We start from the raw sequence: 19,594 nt of genomic DNA, 5'->3' as shown, positions 1-19,594 counted from the left end.
CAGTCCTCTCCTGGGTATAGATGGCTCTCTTCATTACAAAATCATTGGAACTGGCCTCAATTATCTCACTGTTAGAAAGAGCCATGGCTTCAGAATTGATCATTGTATAATCTCCTTGTTGCTGTGTACAATGATCTCCTGTTTCTGCTCATTTCACTTAGCATCATTCATGTAAGTTTCTTCAGGTGTCTCTGAAATCATTCTGCTGATAGTCTCTTACATAATAATAATATTCCTTAACATTCATATATCATAACTTATTCAGCCATTTTCCAACTGATAGGCATCCACTCCATTTCCAGTTTCTTGCCGCTATAAAAAGGGCTGCCACAAACATTTTTACATAAGTGGATCCCTTTCCCTCCTTTAAGATCTCTTTGAGATATCGGCTCAGTAGAAACACTGCTGGATCAAAGGATATGGACAATTTGATAACTTTTTGAGCATGGCTCCAAATTGCTCTTCAGAATGGTTGAATCAGTTCACAATTCCACCAACAATGTATTAGTGTCCCAGTTTTCCACATCCCCTCCAACATTTGTCATTTTCTTTTTCTGTCATATTAATCAATCTGAGAGGTGTGCAGTGGTATCTCAGAGTTGTCTTAATTTGCATTTCCCTGATCAAAAATTAGAGCGCCTTTTCACATGATTAGAAATGGTTTTAATTTCTTTGTCTGAAAATTATCTGTTCATATCCTTTGCAAATAAGTCGTATTTAAAATGAAAAGGGTGAATATACCACTAGCAAAGATGAAAACAAAGCAATTATGAAGAGTTATTTTGCTCAATTATATGCCTATAAATTTAACAATGTAAGTGGAATGGAAGAATATTTACAAAAATATGAACTGTCTACATTAACAGAAAAGAAAATAGAATATCTTTTAGAAAAAGGAATCAGCAGACCATAAGATGATCTTCCTAAGGAAAAAAAGCACATGGACCAAATGAATTTGCAGGTGAATTCCATGAAATACTTAAAGACCAACTGATTCTGATATAAAATAAATCATTTAGAAAAATAGGCAAGTCATAAGAAAAAAGTTCTAAATCATTATTGATTAGAAAAATGCAAATTAAGACAAACTTAATATCATTTTATACCTTTCAGATTGGCTAAAATGATAGGAGAAAGCAACAAATGCTGAAGGAGATGTCAAAAAATTGGGACATTTTTGGACTGAAACTGTAAATTTATCCAGTCATTTTGGAGAACAATTTAGAATTATACCCCAAGAGTTTTAAAACTGACTATATCCTGTGACTCAGCAATACCACCATTAGAATTGTTTTCCAGGATGATTAGAGAAAAAGAAAAAGAAAGATGTAAAATATTTATAGTAGCTCTCTTTGTTGTGGCAAAAAACTGGAAATTGTAGTGCTATCCATCATTTGGGGAATGACTAAACAAGTTGTGTATATAACCTACTACTATGCTATAAGAAATGATGAGCTCAATGATTTTAAAAAAATATGTAAAGACTTTCATGAAATAATGAAGAGTAGAACCAAGAAAACATCGTATATGGTAATAGCAATATTGTTTTAAGAACAATTTTAAGCAAGTAAGTCATTTTGACTATTATAAATATCCATACAAAGAACTGGAGAAAGAAGTTGTTATCTGCATCCAGAGAAAGGAATGGTAAATAAAAGTGTGTTTAGTATGGTTTTGCATATATGTGTGTGTTATTGTATACATATTTACATACATATTTTTGTCTAATGGTAGCCATTTCTAGGACAGATTGGGGAAGAAAAGGGATAAAAGAAAGTTACATGATAACTTATCAATTTAAAAGAAAAAGCAAGTTGTACATAATAGATTTGTAGTTTCATTTGCAATACTCTTTTTTTCTAATCTGTTTTATTATGGAAATGCATGTTTTATCTCGTAAGTTCAGTTTTTTTTTTTTTTAAAGGAAGTTTATTTTAGCTGTAGCTAGAAAGGATACTTAACAAGAATCTGTCTCTTAGCTTCGATACTTACTCTTCAGTAAAGGAGCGAACTTTTGGTGTTATAAGGAAAACATCCCTGGTCAGCCAGACTAAGGAATGGTGACTCAGGGCAGTGTTAACTTATGTGTTCTTGAGACATTTTACAAGTCTGGAGTTTTGGGACTCTACAGATTCCATGTCCCTTAAATGCTGGGAAGCCAAGCTATAGAAACTTGATTTACACCATAGTTTTCTGGGCCTATCAATCTTGGAGACAACTTTGTAGCCTTTTAGAGAAAGAAGTAAGTTAACATATATACAGAACTAAGAGCTTTGGGAAAGAACCCTGGTTGATATTTATTCTATGGAAACATGTTTTTTTGGGAGAATAATAATGATACACACACACATGTTTTATATATTATGTATAACATATGATATATATAGATATAGATATAGATATATTTTGGTTAGATGACAATAGAAACTAATGTAAACCTTTGAATTTAAGGATTTTCTTCCCTCTCTAAATCAAAACTTTAACAGAATTTGTTGAAAGATGAGTAAAATAAATCTGCTAGATTATTTATTACATCGTGCCAGAACATATATTTTCCTCACTTCCAACCCTTATCATCCTTTCACTTTTCAAGGCCTGGTTCAGGCACCATCTCCTAATTGAGGCCCTTCTTTTATTCCTCCAGATGTCTTTGCACTCCACCTCTTAAAATTCTTTGTATTGATTTGTCTTTTTGTACATATTATATCCCTCTAATGGAATATAAGTTTTTTGATAACAAAAAGTATTTTATTTTCTTCTTTGTATTACTAACATCTAGCATACAGCCCCTTGAACATTGTAGGCACTTAATAAATGTTTGTTGAATTATATTCAGTTTTATTCTTACATACATTTCTTCCTTTGTGTTAACAGTGTCATCAGCAAGGTGGTTCCAGCGCCAGAGGCTAAACCATCTCCCTCTCTTACTAGACCCAAATCACCACCCCCTGTACCATCCCCAGCACCTGTACCTGTTCACATGACTCCGCCTCCAGTGCCTATACCACCTCCTCCACAAGCTTCTATATCACCTGCCATGATTCCTCCACCTTCTCCTGCGATTGCAGTACCAGGAGGCTCCAAAGCACCTGTCCGTAGTGTTGTGACAGAAACAGTCAGTAATTATGTGGTATGTAACATTTACTTTTTAAAAATTATTTTTTATTGTATTTACAATTCTGTATTCTCTCCTTCCCCCTTTTCTACCTTTTGAAAAAGTAAGAAAAACAAAACTTGTTACAAATATGCATAGACAAGCCAAACAGATTCCCAGATTAGACATGTCCAAAATACATACATATAGATATATGTATATGTATGTATATTTCAATCTGTATTCTTGAGTTCATAACCTTTCTTTCAGAAAAGCAGTAGATAGTGTTTTTTAATGAGTCCTTTGGAATTGTGGCTGATCATTGTGTTGATCAGAATATCTAAGTCTTCCAGAATTAATTATCTTCATAATAATTATATTATTGTATAAATCATTCTCCTGATATATTCACTCTGTATCAGCTCATAAAAGTCTAACCAGGTTTTTCTGAAGCTATTTCCTTCATCATTTCTTATAGCATAATAGTATTCTATCATATTCAAATAATAATTTGTTTAGCCATTCTCCAATTAATGAACACCCCATCAGTTTTCAATTTTTTGCCACACAAAAAAGAGCTTCTATTAATATTTTTGTACAGATTAATCTTTTTTTCTCTTTGATCTCTTTGGAGTTATACCTGGTAGAGGTATTATTACTGAGTCAAAAGTTGTACAGAGTTTAATGTTTTTTTGGGTATGTTCCAAATTTCTTTGCAGAATGGCTGGACCTGTAACATTTATTTTTATTTGAAGGTAAATTATTATAAACTAATAAGCTTTAGCTTATTTTATTACAATGAAAATTTTGATAAAAGTTATTATATTTCAAAGGTAATTTGTATGTGGCTGACCATAGAATCATATATGTAGAGGTGGAAGTGACGTTCATTGTCATACAGTCCTACTCTCTCATTTCATAAATCAATAAGCAAGTCTAGAAAAGTTCCCTCACTTGAATCATAGAAGAAGTCACTGAAAAAACTAGAATTCAGATCAGGTTCTGAGACTTCAAGTCTGATGTTCTTTCTTCTATGTCACATGATACTTTTATTGCAAGCCTTTCTTTTTAGGATCTTAAGAATCCTTGGATACAATCATGACACATAAATAAATAAATAAATAAATGTGTAAAGAGTGAAAGACATACAGACACTTTGTTGCTATTTCAGATTCAGATTCAGCATATGAATGTAAAGGTCTTTCTTCCTTGATGGTATAAAGCCAAATTTTAAAATTCCAAACATGCTTTCCCAATTAAACTTTAGTGCTTAAATAGATTTGTGATTTCATTGATTTAGGTAATTATTCCAGAGGTATAAGACACAATCTCTCCAACCCATTGAGCACCATTCCAGGGCTAACTCCTGTCACCTTTTCCATTAAGCCTTTTTCTGTGCCTTAGATTTTACTGTTCTTCCTACCCCCCAGATACTTTTACTTTTATTATATTTTGTGCTTATTTATCTATATACTCTATGTGTTATTTTTCCTCAATAGAATGTAATCTTCCTGAAGACGAGGCACTTTCTTGTCTTCACATCCCCAGTAACTTTTCCATGTATCACAGGTTTTCTTTTTTAAAAAAAATGAGAAATATACTAGGAAAGAAGGAGGTGGGACTTTGTGTTTCTTATAATTAGTATGCAAAGAAGAAGAATAAATAAAAAATAAATAAATAAATAATGAATAAATGAAGGTAAGAATTTCATGAATCTCACAGAGACAGTAATGGGACCTTGCAAATGGAAAGAGATTTTTAGGGTCCCTAATAATCTAGTATGCTAGCATTATTTGCAAGACCAGAATGTCAACTTCATTGCATATATTTACTTCTGGGTCATAGTTCAAGAGCAGGGAGGGGCACTTTCAGTCAAGAGGAAGTGTAAGTTCTGAGAGAGAACCAGGGATCCTTTCTAGGTAAGGACCAGAATATAAAACAGAAAAGCAGCGACCACACCTCTTCCCAGAACACTTTACGTTGAAAATACAGCAAATTCCAATCCTTCAGAACTATCTCTGAAAACAGCAATGCACAAAAGTCTGAAACTCAAGATAGTGCCCCTTCACCATTCACAGAACCCAATATTAGCACAAAGTTCCAAATCAAGATATAGGATGGAAAAAAAGAACAAATGGCAAAAATCAAAAAGCTATTTTGATGAAAGATCAAGACACAAATTCAGAAGACAACAAAGTTAAAATAACTACAAGGAAAACCTCAAAGGAAGAAACATAATAATAAATTGGACATAAGCCCAACAGGAATTTCTGGAAGAGGCTTACAAACTTTATTTTCAAAATGAAATAACAGTAGTAGAGGAAAAAATGGGTAAAGAGATGAAAGCAAACAAAGAAAATTATAAAAAGGCAATTAACAGCTAGATTAGAAAAAAAACGCACCCCCCAAAATTGAAGAAAATAGTACCTTACAAAGAAAATTGACCAAATTGAACAAGAGATATAAAAATTCAATGATGAAAATAACTTCTTAAAAAGCAGAATTGGGTAAATGAAAAAAAAGTGCAAAAGTTCACCAAAGAAAATTATTTCTTAAAAACTAGAATTGGGCAAGTGAAAGTTAATGACTCCATGAGACATTAAGAAATAATAAAACAAAACCAAAAGAATTGGGAGGGGGGGGACAAAAGAAAATGTGAAATTCATCTTCAGAAAAACAGCTGACCTCAAAAATAGATCAAGGAGAAATATTTAAGAATTCCTGGATTACTTACAAGCCATTATCACAAGAAGTACCTAGACATCATAGTTCAAGAAATTATTGGGAAAGGATTCTATGCAGGTGGCAAAATAAGTCAGAAAACTTTCAGCTCTCTAAATTTCCTCCACAAAAAAAGACAGAACTTTGCCTCAGAACAGCAGAAATAAACATGGGTTAAAGTAATTGTCCTCCTAAAACAATTGAGAATACCTCTGGAAAGATCCGATTTCCTAAAGTGTAGGTTCAGCCTAAGGGAATTACAAATGTCTCCAGGCTGATTGTGTAGAGTCAACAAACTGCAAGCCCTAGGGCTACTAGATTGTAAGGCAACCTCAGCTTTAGAAACTTTCTTCTCTCTAACTGTGTCGGGGTCTAACTGCTGAGTAAGAAAAGATTGAAAGATCTTTCTTTGTCAGGGGTCCCCAAGCACAGCTGTGCAGACCAGATTCTTCATGGACTGTGGCTGCAGGGAGAAGAAGCTAGTACACGCCTGATGAGTGCAGTAGTGAAGGGCAGGAAGCCTGTTGGCTCTGGGTACTTAAGTCCATAGGTTCAGGTCTAGGGGAGAAAAGACAACTCTGGTTTGTAGCCACTGGAGAAATGCAAGAAGCAAGAACTTTTGTGAGATACCATGGCTGAGGGCCTAACCATGGCATAGGAGAGGAGAGCTTAAGTTGTAATGCCAGAGAAACTGAGGCAAGATAGAGATTAGAGAATATTTAATAATTTATTTAAAAGGGAGAGATTTACTGGAACCAAATGGATCTGTGGTTTGGTCCCAGGACTTAATGAGACTTATCATCTCCAAGAATCCAGCAAACAATTTGAGTTCTCAATGACCTATATACACATGGCTCAGACGGGGTAGAGCGAGGCAAGGGCGGAGTCAGGGTGCTGAGAGCGGGAACATGGGACTAACAATCTGGTTCTGACAGAGGGAGGGGAGGCATGGAGCATATCTGATAATTGGGATTACAGAATAGGGAGAGGCACCCAGTATTCTGATGATGCCTAAAATAGAAGGTCTTTCTCCTTACCTGAATCATAATGATTAGGAGGAAAGGATGGTTGAGCAGAACAATTATAAACTGAGGTGGAATGATTTAGGGAAACTGCGTCAAGACAGTAAAAAAGAACTGTGGCTTAACAAAGTTTGGGTCCTAAGACTGATATCAAGAAATGACACTAAGAAGCACCTGATGCTTCAGGCATCATTCGCCATACTTCAAGACTACAACTTGAATACACTGATAGCTACTAAAAACAAAATAAACAAGTTAATAAACATGAATAAGTAAAGAGGAAAAACCCAACTATCAGATAGTTGTTGTGGGGATAGAGAAGATCTGTGTTCATATTAGAAAAGAAAATGGAGCTTAAATTGTCCCTCCTTTTTCAGTGAGAAACATTAAAAGATCTCAAACACAAAAAGAGTTCTCAGAAGCACTTAAAAAGGGCTTTAAAATTCAAAAAGAGAGATCAAGGAAAACATTTTTTTTTTAAAAAAAAAAGAGCAATCTAAGAAAAGCAAGAAAATTATGAAAAAAATCCAACCAACCAGAAATAGAGAATCAGAAACATAAGGAAGAAAATACTGCCTTGAAAACTAAAACTGGGCAAGGGGAAGCTATTGACAATCTAAGTCATCAAGAAATCGTAAAATTAAAAGAATGGCAAACTACAAAAAAAAAAAAAATTAAACATCTCATCATATTTGGAGATGGAGGAGAAACATCTGTACTGGAGATGGAGGACAGATGAAAGAGAAATAACCTAAGAATAGTGTCTAAAAATTGCAATAAAAATAATCTTGATATATTATTATAGGGAATTTTCAAGGAAAATTGCCCTGAAGTTCTAGAACAAGAAGAAAAAAGTGGAAATAGAAAAAATCTAGGAAGTAATCCCAAGGAAGAAAACTTAACAGAAATATCATAGCCATGTGTTAGAGCTCCCAAATCAAGGAAGAAACATTGGAAGCAATAAAAGAAAAAACAAACACCAACTTTAATATCATGGAGATACCATAAGTATTACCAAGACCTAGCAGCTACTGTATTGAAGAATGATAGATCTTGAAATACTCTATTCCACGGAGTAAAAGAGCTGGGATTAAGAGGATGGTAGAGACTCAGCAAAGTTAAGTATAATTCTGAATGGAGGAGGAGAGAAGGGGAAGAAAAGAAAAGAAAAAGAAAATTCAACACATAACATTCAGGAAAAATATAATGTAGACTTTAAAGACCAATTATAAGGGACTCAGTAAGATCAAATTGTTTACTTCATATGTGTGAAAATATTAGCAGTACTCTTATTATTATTGTTTGAGAAGTTTGAAAGAAAAGTATGAGCTGAGCTGAGTACACTGATATGATTCTAAAAAAAATAAAACTGGGGGCAGCTAGGTGGCACAGTGGATAGAGCACCAACCTTGAAGTTCAAATCTGGTCTCAAACACTTAATGCTTCCTAGCTATGTGACCTTGAGCAAGTCACTTAACTCCAGTTGCCTCGGGGAAAAAAACCTGTAGGGAGAGATAAAAAGGAGTAATTATCTCATACAAATGAGGCATAAAAAGAACTATTGATATAGAAGAAATGGGGGGAGGGATTGAACAGTGCTGGAATCTTACCTTATTGGGAATGTATTAAAGAAGAACCAACATATATTTATATATCTAGAAAGATACAAAAGTCTTCTCAATTCAGAACGAAATAAAAGGACAAGGGGACAGGGTGAGGAAGACAATAAGAGAAGGACTCAAAGAAATGGGTAGGCTAAGGAATTGGAGGGCAAGGTAGTGAGAAAAAGTAAAACAGAGGAATGAGAAAGGATAGGGTAAATAGGGTGAGAACAATAGTGCAGAAAAATAGGAAGGTGGAAAATACATACGTAATTGTAGCTTAGAATGTGAATGGAATAAATTTACTCATAAAATGGAAATGAATACCAAACTAAACATTTGAATTCAACAATATGTTGTTTTCAGGAAACATAAAAATAAGAGCTACACATAAATATTAGAATTCTTACAAGGTGCTAAGTTAGTGGAATTGAGGAGACAATGGTTAAATCTAATTTAGCATTGATTTAATCCTACAACAAATAATGGTTTCCTACTGATGTAATGATTGGAGTATATTTAGTGTGCAGCATATAAGCAAGAAGCTCTCAGGGGCCAAAGAGCACTCCGTGAGATTGAGAACCCAGGATTCAGTTGGGCAGAACGAAGGAAGACAGACAACAGGTGGCAGGCTGTCCTGTGGAGAACATTGAAACCAAAATCCAGAAGGCCTCCAGAAAATTAGCTGAGCTCCAAGTGAAGGAAAGAGAAAATAAAGGATCTAGACTTTAACAGCTGCTGCATTTGAGGTGATTATTACTCAAAACTGAAACTAAGACTGCCTCCAGAAGGCCCCCAAGAAACCTGCTCCTAGAGAACATTATATTTTAGAGAAGAGAACATTACATTTTGGCACCTGAACGTGGGACCAAGAACCTTCATCTGTGACCCAGAAATTAGGGTGAGCACAAGGAAACTTTGTTAAAGGGCTAAAGTAGTATTTCAGCTGAAATGGGAGAGATGTTTAGAAAACAGCCTTCTGTTTCTCCTCAAGGAAAATGTTTAGAGAGCATTGTCAGGGTTATGAAAAGCCAAGGTTTGATTATAATTTGTTAGCAGATCACTGAACTTTTAGAAACTATACAGCACATCTCTCCTTGGTTCTCTATGGAAAAAGAATTGGATCTAAACGAGTGGAAATTAATAGGAGAGGAACTTTGTCAATTCTACGATAAAAATGGACCTGACTCAATTTCCAAAGACACACTTAATACATATAATTTAATACAACTGGCTTTAGGAAATTATATAAGTTTTAGAATAAGGAAAAAGAAGAAAGAGCAGGAGGGGTAGGTGCCAACTAAACTAGGTGAAAAGGATGAAAAATCAGATAAGAATTCACAGCAGGAAATTAGATCATTCTCAATCCCCTGACCTACTTCCCTCAATTAACCCTTCATGGCTAGAGGGAGAAGGAGGAGGGGAGAGGCAGAAACACATTCAGCACCACCTATGAAGCAGCTTGTGACAAGATTAGTTAAGGCAAAAAATGAAGGACCGGATGTATCTGATTTTATAAATGCATACCTTGTGATTGAAGAACTTGGCTCTTCAGATAAACAAAGGAGAAGATACACTCCTTTTGATTTGGAAAAAATTAAGGATTTGAGAAAGGGTTGCACTCTTTATGGGGCTACATCCTCTTATGTTGAAATGTTACTAGATAGTTTGGCTTATGAAATCTTAACCCCGAGTGATTAGAAATCCATATCAAGAACATATTTAGAACCTGGACAAAACTTGTTGTGGCTTTCGGAGTATCATGAATTATGTAGGATTCAAGCCAGATGCAATAGGCAAACAGGAGTTAACATACAAATCACTTTTGACCAACTAGCTGGTAAAGGTCAGTATGGAGAGAATTCAAAATAGATTAATTATCCCACAACAGCTTATGAGCAGATCACAACTGCAGCAATAAAAGCTTGGAGTGTCTCCCCCACCCCCCCCTCCCACCCCCCCAAGACAAAAAAATTTGAGCGGAAGCCTTCACAAAAATAGAGCAAGGTCCCAATGAACCCTTTGCGGATTTTGTGGGACGTTTGCAAACAGCTGTCACAAGAACCATTGGAGAAAATGCAGCTACAGAAATAATGACCAGACATCTGGCTAAGGAAAATGCTAATGAGATTTGCAAAAGAATTATATGGGAACTAGACAAAGATGCTCCTTTAGAGGAGATCATAAGATGCTGTGCTACAGTGGGCACAAATGCTTATTATACCCAAACATGATGAACATGGGAAGACAGGGTCCCTCTTGGCAAGGGACTTCTACAGAAACTCGTCGATGTTTTCAGTGTAGAAAAGTTGGACATCTTAGAGCTCAGTGTAGATACAGAGATAGAGTGAGAGGACAGGATGAGAGAAGACCCAAAACCCATTTCCAAAGTGCCACAAGGACTTCCACTGGGCCTCTGAATGTAGATTGACCCAGAGAAATGAGAGGGGGGGGGGGCAGCTCCAACATACCATACAAAAGACAGATGGGGCATGATGGCAGCTGAGGTTACACCCAGAGAATCTTTAGAAGGTCAGGACTCTGATGTGATCTATCAGTCAAAAAGCAATCAGATGGCAGAAAGGGATTACATGACCAACTAACAGAAAAGCAATCAGATAGCAAAAAGGGATTACAACTAGGGAGAATACAGGCTTTTTAAACCAACAGGCTAGTGTCTAGTGCAAACAACTCCATTGTAATTGCCAGATGATGAGGAGAGATTTAGAAAGTGGTAAATAGAAGGGAATTAGATAGGTTAACTGCCTGGGAGAGAGGGTTTTCTTGAATTCCTACAGATGGAGAAGGAAACAGATGGATGGCAATGAGCACCTAGAGAGAGACAGAAAAAGAGAAAAATCTGGAAATAAAGAAGAAGACCTAAGAACAAAATCTGCAGGAATCATTGGCTTCCCCAACACAAGATAAGACTGTTGCAGGACTTGAAAACCATCAGGAATCTTTGGATTCCTTGAGATGAAAAATTGTTGATAAAGACTGCTTCAGGACTTGAAAACCAGCAGGAATCATTGGATTCCTTGAGATGAAAAATTGTTGATAAAGACTGCTTCAGGACTTCAAAGCTTGCAAGAATTATTGGATTCCTGACACATGAACTAATGGACAATAGATTTCTTTTAGACTATTTCTAGGACTTATGGACATGTATAAATTTTCATGTTGATTCATGTTATTTGTTACATCACTTCTAGCTTGTGTTATGTTACTATGTACTTATGCAATTTATGTAGTTATGTGTAATACCTCCCATATTGATGGATTTATGTATACCTGTTTTAAGAGTGCGAGTCCCTTTAGAAACCTGCTAATCTGATTTGATTTCCCATTTCCTTTGGTGTTTTCATCTCCCTTCCTGAACAGTTAGGGAGGGCATGATCACCTTTTTTTTATGGTGTTTTCACTCCTTTTTTGAGCAATCAGGGAAGATGTGATCACCTTCTTTTTTGGGGTTCTCACCTTTTTGAGAAGTCAGGAAGGTCATAACCATCTATGTTCTAAATCAAAAGAAAGCGGGAGATGTTAGAATTCTTACAAGGTACTGAGTCAATGGAATTGAGGAGACACTGGTTAAATCTAATTTAGCATTGATTTAATCCTACAACAAATAATGGTTTCCTACTGATGTAATGATTGGAGTATACTTAGTGTGCAGCATATAAGCAAGAAGCTCTCGGGCCAAAGAGCACTCTGGGAGATAGAGAACCCAGGATTCAGTTGGGCAGAACGAAGGAAGACAGAGAATAGGTGGCAGGCTGTCCTGTGGAGAACATTGAAACCAAGATCCAAAAGGCCTCCAGAAAGCTAGCCGAGCTCCAAGTGAAGGAAAGAGAAAATAAAGGATCTGAACAGCTGACAGCTGACTGCATTTGAAATGATTATTACTTAGAACTGAAACTAAGGCTGCCTTCAGAAGCCCTCCCAAGAAACCTGCTCCCAGAGAACATTATATTTTAGAGAAGAGAACATTACACATAAAGAGTGATTTTACCCAATAATGTGCTAGTAAAATTGACAATCTAAGTGAAATGAATGAATATTTACAAAAATATAAATTGCTTAGATTAACAAAAGAGAGACTACTTAACCCTATCCTAGAAAAAGAAATTAAATAAATTATTAATGAGCTCCCTAGGAAAAAATCTTTAGGACCAGATGAATTTACAAGTGAATTCTAAAAAAATATATAAGGAACAATTAATCAGTTCTTTGATTATTTAATCAGTTAACAATAAGATATTTGAAAAAATAAAGATGTTCTACTAAATTCCTTTTATGACATAGATATGGTTTTGATACCTTAATTAGGGAGGACAGAAAGCGAAAGAAAACTTTGAGCTAACTAATTTCCTAATGAAAACCAGTGCAAAAAATTTAAATAAACTACTACTAAGGAAATTACAGCAATATATCACTAAGATCCTATTAGAACAATAATTGGCAATAACCAAAAATTACATAATTATATCAAAAGATAGAAAAAAGACCATTGACAAATTGTAATAGCCATTCCCATTAAAAATACCCAAAAAAATAAAAAATAAAAATAACAGGTATTTCTTAAAATAAGTATTGTCTATCTGAAAACAAGTATTATCTGTAACACAATTAAGTGTGAAGCCTTCCTAATAAGATCAGGAATGAAGTAAGAATGTATTATTACCACCATTATTTAATATTGTATGAGAAATGCTAGCAATAGCAGTTAAGACAAGAAAAGAGAAATTGAAGGAATAAAAATAGAAAATGAAGAAACAAAACTATTATTCTTCAGATGATGTGCTTATGCTATACTTAGAAAACCAGCTAGAGAATCAGCTAAAAAAGTCGTTGAAACATATACAAATGTATCAGTTGCAGAATATAAAACAAACCCACATGAATCAACATTTCTATATACTACTATCAAAACCCAGCAGTAAGATAGAAAGATTTCTCTTTAAAATATTGTGAGTTTTCCTGCCAAGAAAAGTTCAATCATATGAACACAATTACAAAATGACTTTTCATACAATAAAGACAGACCTAACACCTGAAGAAGTATTTATTACTTTTAGCTAGGCTGAGCCAATGTAATTAAAATAAGAATTTTATCTAACACATTCAAAACTATACTGAACTGCCAAAGAATTGTTTTAGAGCTAGGAAAAAATAGTATCAATTCATCTGGTAGAACAAAAGATAAAAAATAGTAAGGGAATCAATGAAAATAAAATTTTAAGAAAAGCAGTCTAGCAGTTCCAGATTTCAGATTATATTACAAAGCAGTATTCTTACTGGTTAAGAAATAGAGTAGTGGATATATAAAATAGATTAGGTATATGATACACAGTAGTAAATGACATAGTAGTCTAGTATTTGATAAATCCAGAAATCCAAGATTTTGGGGTGTGAATTCAACTTTTGACAAAAATTTCTGGCAACCCTGAAAAGCAATTTGGCAAAAACTCGGCATATACCAGCATCTCACACCATGTACCAAGATAAAGTCTAAATGAATAAATAAATATAAATTAAATAAAATGAGTCAGTGATTTAGACATATAGAGTGATATCATCAGTAAGTAAATTAGGGCAGAAAGGAAAAATGTAAATATCAGGTTTATGGATAAGTGAAGAATTTATGACCAAACAAGAGATAAGAGATGATCATGAAAAGTAAAACATTTTGATTGCATAAATTATAAAGCTTTACATAACAAAGATAATGCAGTAAAAATTAGAGGGAAAACAGGAGGGGCAATGGTAAATTTTATAGCAATTTTCTCTGATTATGGTCTCGTTTCTTAATGACTCCCTATTTCCCATTTAATAAATGGTCAAAGGATATGAATGTCCACTTTTTAAAAGAAGAAATTAAAACTATCAAGTCACATGAAAAGATGATCAAAATCACTACTGATTATAAAAATGCAAATAGATACCTCTTCTATCTATCATATTGGCTAATATGATAGAAAAGGAAACGACAAATGCTACAGGAGCTGTGGAAAAATGGGGATGCTAATGCATTGTTGATGGAGTGGTGAAGTAATATAGCTATTCTGGAGAACAGTATATCAAATTGGACTTATCTTTTGACCCACCAATACCAGCACTAGGTCTGTATTCCATAAATATGAAAGAAGAATTTTATGAAAAGATTTTTTTTTTCTGAAATAACTGCGATTAAGTGACTTCCCCAGGGTCACACAGCTAGGAAGTTTTAAGTGTCTGAGACCAGACTGAACTCGGGTCTTCCTGACTTCAGAGCTGGTAATCTATCCACTGCGCCATCTAGCTACCCCCTACACAAAGATGTTTACACAAATATTCATAGCATCTCTTTTTTGTAATGTCCAAGAATTAGAAATTGAAGGGATAGCAATGAACTAGGGAGTGGCTGAACAAATTATGCTATATGATTGTGATGGAATTTTATTGTGGTATAAAAGGATGATTTTAGAAAAACCTGGGAAGATTTATATAAACTGAGGCCAAATGATGTAAACAGAACCAAGAGAACATTGTACATAGTAACAACAATATTGTTAGGATGGTCGATTGTGAAAGACTTGTCATTCTGTACATAATGATGACCCTTTTAAGACATTCTAAAGAACCCATGATAAAAAATGCCATCCACTTTTAGAGACAGAACTGATGAAATCTGAATATCCTCACATTGTCAGAACAATTGGGGTGTTATTAAATGCTTATTTGGACTATACTAATTTAATAAAATTGAAAGTGTTACTTAAATTATTCCCACATGAATCATAAGTTAACTTATTCAATACCATGTCAGTTAGACTAAGAGCTAGAAAAAAATAATAATGCCTATTTTCCCCACCAACTTCCCCTGAAAATTTGTTAATCAAGCTCTCTGTGCCTTTATCCAAGTTGACGTAAATATTAATGACAATTCTTTAATTCTGACAAGGCAAGTACTTAATTCACCTAATTTTACATCATCTAGGCCACCATTAAGATTTGATTAAAAGTTTAAGCTTTTACATTTTAAAACTGCACTCAGACTTAGGAACACCCTGTATGGGTATGTATGTATGTTTATTAGGATACCTTCCCATTGACTCTGCAACTCTTCTCCTATAGAGTCCTCTGTTATAACAAAGATATTTAGTCAAAAACAAAAATAAATGCATTTGGTCATATTTTATAACAGATGGCTTTCAAGAATGAAATTCTGAAGAAATAAGAAATTATTCTGATGAGAAAGAAAAAGAGGAAGTGTAGATGTTATGTTCAATGTTTCATTGAATCTTTTTGTTGTTTGAATCATTTTTCCTCCTAGCTCTAAACCATCCTTTGTGACAAAGGACAATGCATAAAAACATTTGGTCCAGGAACCTCTTAGGACAGCACGTTTAGCATTTCTGTTCTAATTATTTCCTCTTCTCTTGCCAGGAAGGAGAAGAACATGTCATTATCTATTCTCCAGTTCTCTTATTGTTTGTTTGTTTGTTTGTTTGTTTTTCTGTTCCTCAAGAACTATTGTTTTAGTGATTTTTTTTCCCCTCCCATTTACTTATTATAGTTACTATGCGTATTGTTTGCTTGGTCTGTTTATTTTGTTCTGTATTAGTTCATACTAATTTTCCCATATGTCTCTGAATTTTTCATGTTTGTTATATCTTTGTGTATAGAGATATCTCATAATTCCATGACATAGTTTTTCTCCCTGCCTTTCCTCATTTGATGCCATTTGATTTCTTTCCCAAAGAAAGTTTTGCCTTAGTTGTTTTGCTACTGTAAAGAGTGTTGCTGTGAATATTTTGGCATACTTTTGATTTTTGTTTCTCTTTGACTTTGAAGTATTTGTACAAATTGAGATTACTAGGGGAAAAAAGGAACGGACAGTTTGGTCACTTTTCCTGTACAGGTGTCCCAAAAATCTTAATGCAGTTTTAAGCTAATAAAACTTAATATCTGAAGTTTTTTGTCCAGTATGAGTCTACCAATTTAAACATGTCACAAAAATTGGGGGAGGGGGGCATCCACCTTCCTACTTTTTAGCAGCTCATGGTTAGTGGCACGAATTACTTGGAATTGTTGCTTTATCTAAATGATTTCACTGTATTTAGGGGAAGACATTGGAAGAACAGAAGAAGAAACTACTGAAGGTATTAGATAAGCTAGAAATCATTGGTGGAAAGCTGTTGATTGACAAATGCCTATTCTGCCAAGCCTCTGCCAAGTAGGACACAGCAGAGTGAGAACAAAACCTGAGGAAACAGAAACACCATCACAATGTCATTTCTGAAAAGTTTTGAAAGCTAAACCACATTTCTGATATTTGGTGTTCATAATTAAGATTTACAGGGGAAATGATGTTATTATATAGCAAAAGCCTCTAAATGATGATTTTTCTACAGAGAAAGAACAAGCAGGGGGTCAAAAAGCAATTTGGCCCAGTTATTTGGCACCTTTTGGAAATCACTAGAACAAGAAGTAGGATATCAGGTCTTTAAAGACTTGGTTTAACTGCTTTCCACATGCCCTGATGTTGACTTTTACCATTATAAACAATTCTTTGTGGTCACACTAATACCTTTACGACTTCTAGGCAGGGTTTGTTTTTGTTTCTGTTTTTGTTATTGCTGATTTTCTTTTGCAGGTAGATTTTTGGCTACCAGATATTACTAGTGAAATCAATACACAAGCATTTATTTACCAATGCTTCATCTTAGAATACATGAGTTTTGAAGGGGAGGACAATAGAATATAAGCTTTACAAAGCCTATAAATAAATGAATGAATGAATAATTAAATGCACTGTCTCTCTTTACATCCATATATATATTCATTCTCTCTCTCTCTCTCTCTCTCTCTCTCTCTCTCTCTCTCTATATATATATATATATATATATATACACATACATACACACACATGTTCATGTACTCACATGTGTGTATAGTATTGTGTAATTGTTTGTATATTTTCCTTCTTAGAATGTGAGCTCCTGGAGTGCAAGGGTTGTTTTTACCAATCTTTGTATTACCAGTGGTTAGCACAGTGTCTGGCATACAATAAGCACTTACCAATACTACTTGATTTGACTTCACTCCATTAGTTATGTACCACTATAAAAGCGTTTGCATACTAAATGGAAATATGCCCTCTAAAAACCACAGCTACCTAGCTATTCAGGCATGTTTTCAGAAACTATATTTATAGCAATGTTTTATAATATATTCCCTAATAAGTTTAAAAAAAGATATGATTTGAGTATTAAGTATATCATTTTTTAAAAAGAATTGAAGCAGGTTATAAGCCTTCTATAATTATGAGTAGAGTATAATTTCTTAACCAAGCAAGAAATAGAGAACATTATAAAAGATGAAAATATATAATGAATTTGAAAAACTTTTATTCAGACAAAATTAATTCATCTAGAATAATGAGAAGCAATCAACAGGAGGAAAAATCCTTGTATCAAATATCTGTGATGAGAATCTGATATCCACAAATGTAGAAGAAAAAGCCCAATCCTCAGTTAATAAAGAGAAACGAAGGGAGTGAGCATTAATATAACATATATTAGGTGCAAGTCACTGTATAAGCACAATCTTATTTTGTCCTTACAATAATCTTGGGAGGTATATGCTATTATTATCTCTATTTGAGGATATTGAGGCAAACATAGTGACTTGCCCAAATTTATACAGCTAGTAGATGTCTGAGACTAGACTTAAACTCGGGGTCTTGCTGATTCCAGGCCTAGTGCTCTTATCACCAGCTTCCTTTAAGTAAATGAGCAAAAGTTGAATAAGCAGTTTTCAAAAGAATTACAAACTAGCAGCCATATAATAAAATGTTTTAAATCACTAATAAGAGGAGTGAATTTTTTTTAAACCTTAAAAGTTCATCTAACACTCAACATTTGTTGACAGCTGTTGACAGAGATGACAAAAGATAAGAATACTTTATTTTGGAGGAGTCATGAAAAATAGGCATGTCTATTGGATCTGTGGCTTAATATAGCCATTCTGGAAAATAATTTGAAATTATGCCAATAAAATGTTTTCCTAACATTTCATATATGAACCAACAGATTCCAATGCTAGATTTATACTGTTAGAAAATCAGTCACAAAAAGAAAGGCTCCAAATAAACTAAAATATTTAAAGCAGCACTTTTTGCAAATTGTAAAGAATTAGAAATAGCTCAGCATCTATCTTTGTTCTTATAGAAGTTATACTGTAGTAAGGAAATAAAATGCAAATGCAAAACTAAAATTCAAAATATTTTATTATAAATGCATTTGGGAACAGATCAATAGAATAGTTAACTTACAATGAGATGTACTCAGGAACTTCATGATAGCTAGGCAGCAAGAGTTAAACTTAGTACTGTTTCAGAGATTGGCTATTGTAACCTTACTTTATGTCTTTCTTTGAAATCACTAAGTGAGGTAAAATCATAAAAGAGCCTACAAAAATCTTTAATGACAGCACAGTGTGCCTTTATATACTGTGCAAAGAAAACAACTTTCCAGGTTCTTCAAAACTAATGAGTTTTTTAAAAACCTTATATGAAAAACATGTTAGCAGATCAGAAAAAGAAGAGAACTTCCCCCTTTTGATATATGAAGCTCCTATAAAAATAGGATATTGTTGGAAGAATAGATAAAATTCTTGCAAAATTAACTAGATGAAATTATAAGCTATCCCATTATAAAAATTATAAATCTCTCCTCTTGTTTTTCTGTGTCTTTTTGAAAGCAACATAGAAATATTTCCTAAAAATGGTTTCATTCTGTGGAGCTCTGAGAAAATTCCTAATAAAAATAAACTGTTTAGAACTGTTAAGTTGATTAAAATAAAATTGAGAGGATATGAGAGATATAGCAAATCAGTGTTTGAATGGGTAAATGTTTGGCCTCCTTAGCATTTTTTCATTTGGCCTTTAGTAGATTGTACTGTACTATAAATGTCATAATGGGAATGGAAAGTTACTTAGTAACAACTCTTTTATATCCTTGATCTTATCAGCTAGTTCAGGAGAAGGGTTTGGCTAATAAGTAATAAAGTAATACATGCATGTTTCTCTATGTATATTAAATCCATGTATCTCATGCAGAAAACTCTATATTTGTTGAGCTACATAGCTTTGTTAGCTGTAATGGCTGTAAAGG

The 19,594-nt window shown here is 34.0% G+C and overlaps 1 protein-coding gene across 1 annotated transcript in view; it reads left to right on the top strand.

Annotated features, from left to right (window-relative positions):
* TAF3 (TATA-box binding protein associated factor 3) overlaps window positions 1–19,594 on the top strand; it is a 244,318-nt gene that overhangs the window by 220,333 nt on the left and 4,391 nt on the right. The window contains exon 5 of the mRNA XM_052000587.1: window positions 2,875–3,130. Coding sequence (XP_051856547.1) covers window positions 2,875–3,130 — 256 coding nt within the window. The remainder of the gene's footprint in view (window positions 1–2,874; window positions 3,131–19,594) is intronic.

Source organism: Antechinus flavipes, chromosome 5 (assembly GCF_016432865.1).
Source record: "Antechinus flavipes isolate AdamAnt ecotype Samford, QLD, Australia chromosome 5, AdamAnt_v2, whole genome shotgun sequence".
Lineage (NCBI taxonomy): Eukaryota > Metazoa > Chordata > Mammalia > Dasyuromorphia > Dasyuridae > Antechinus > Antechinus flavipes.
This window is presented reverse-complemented; position numbering and strand designations above follow the sequence as displayed.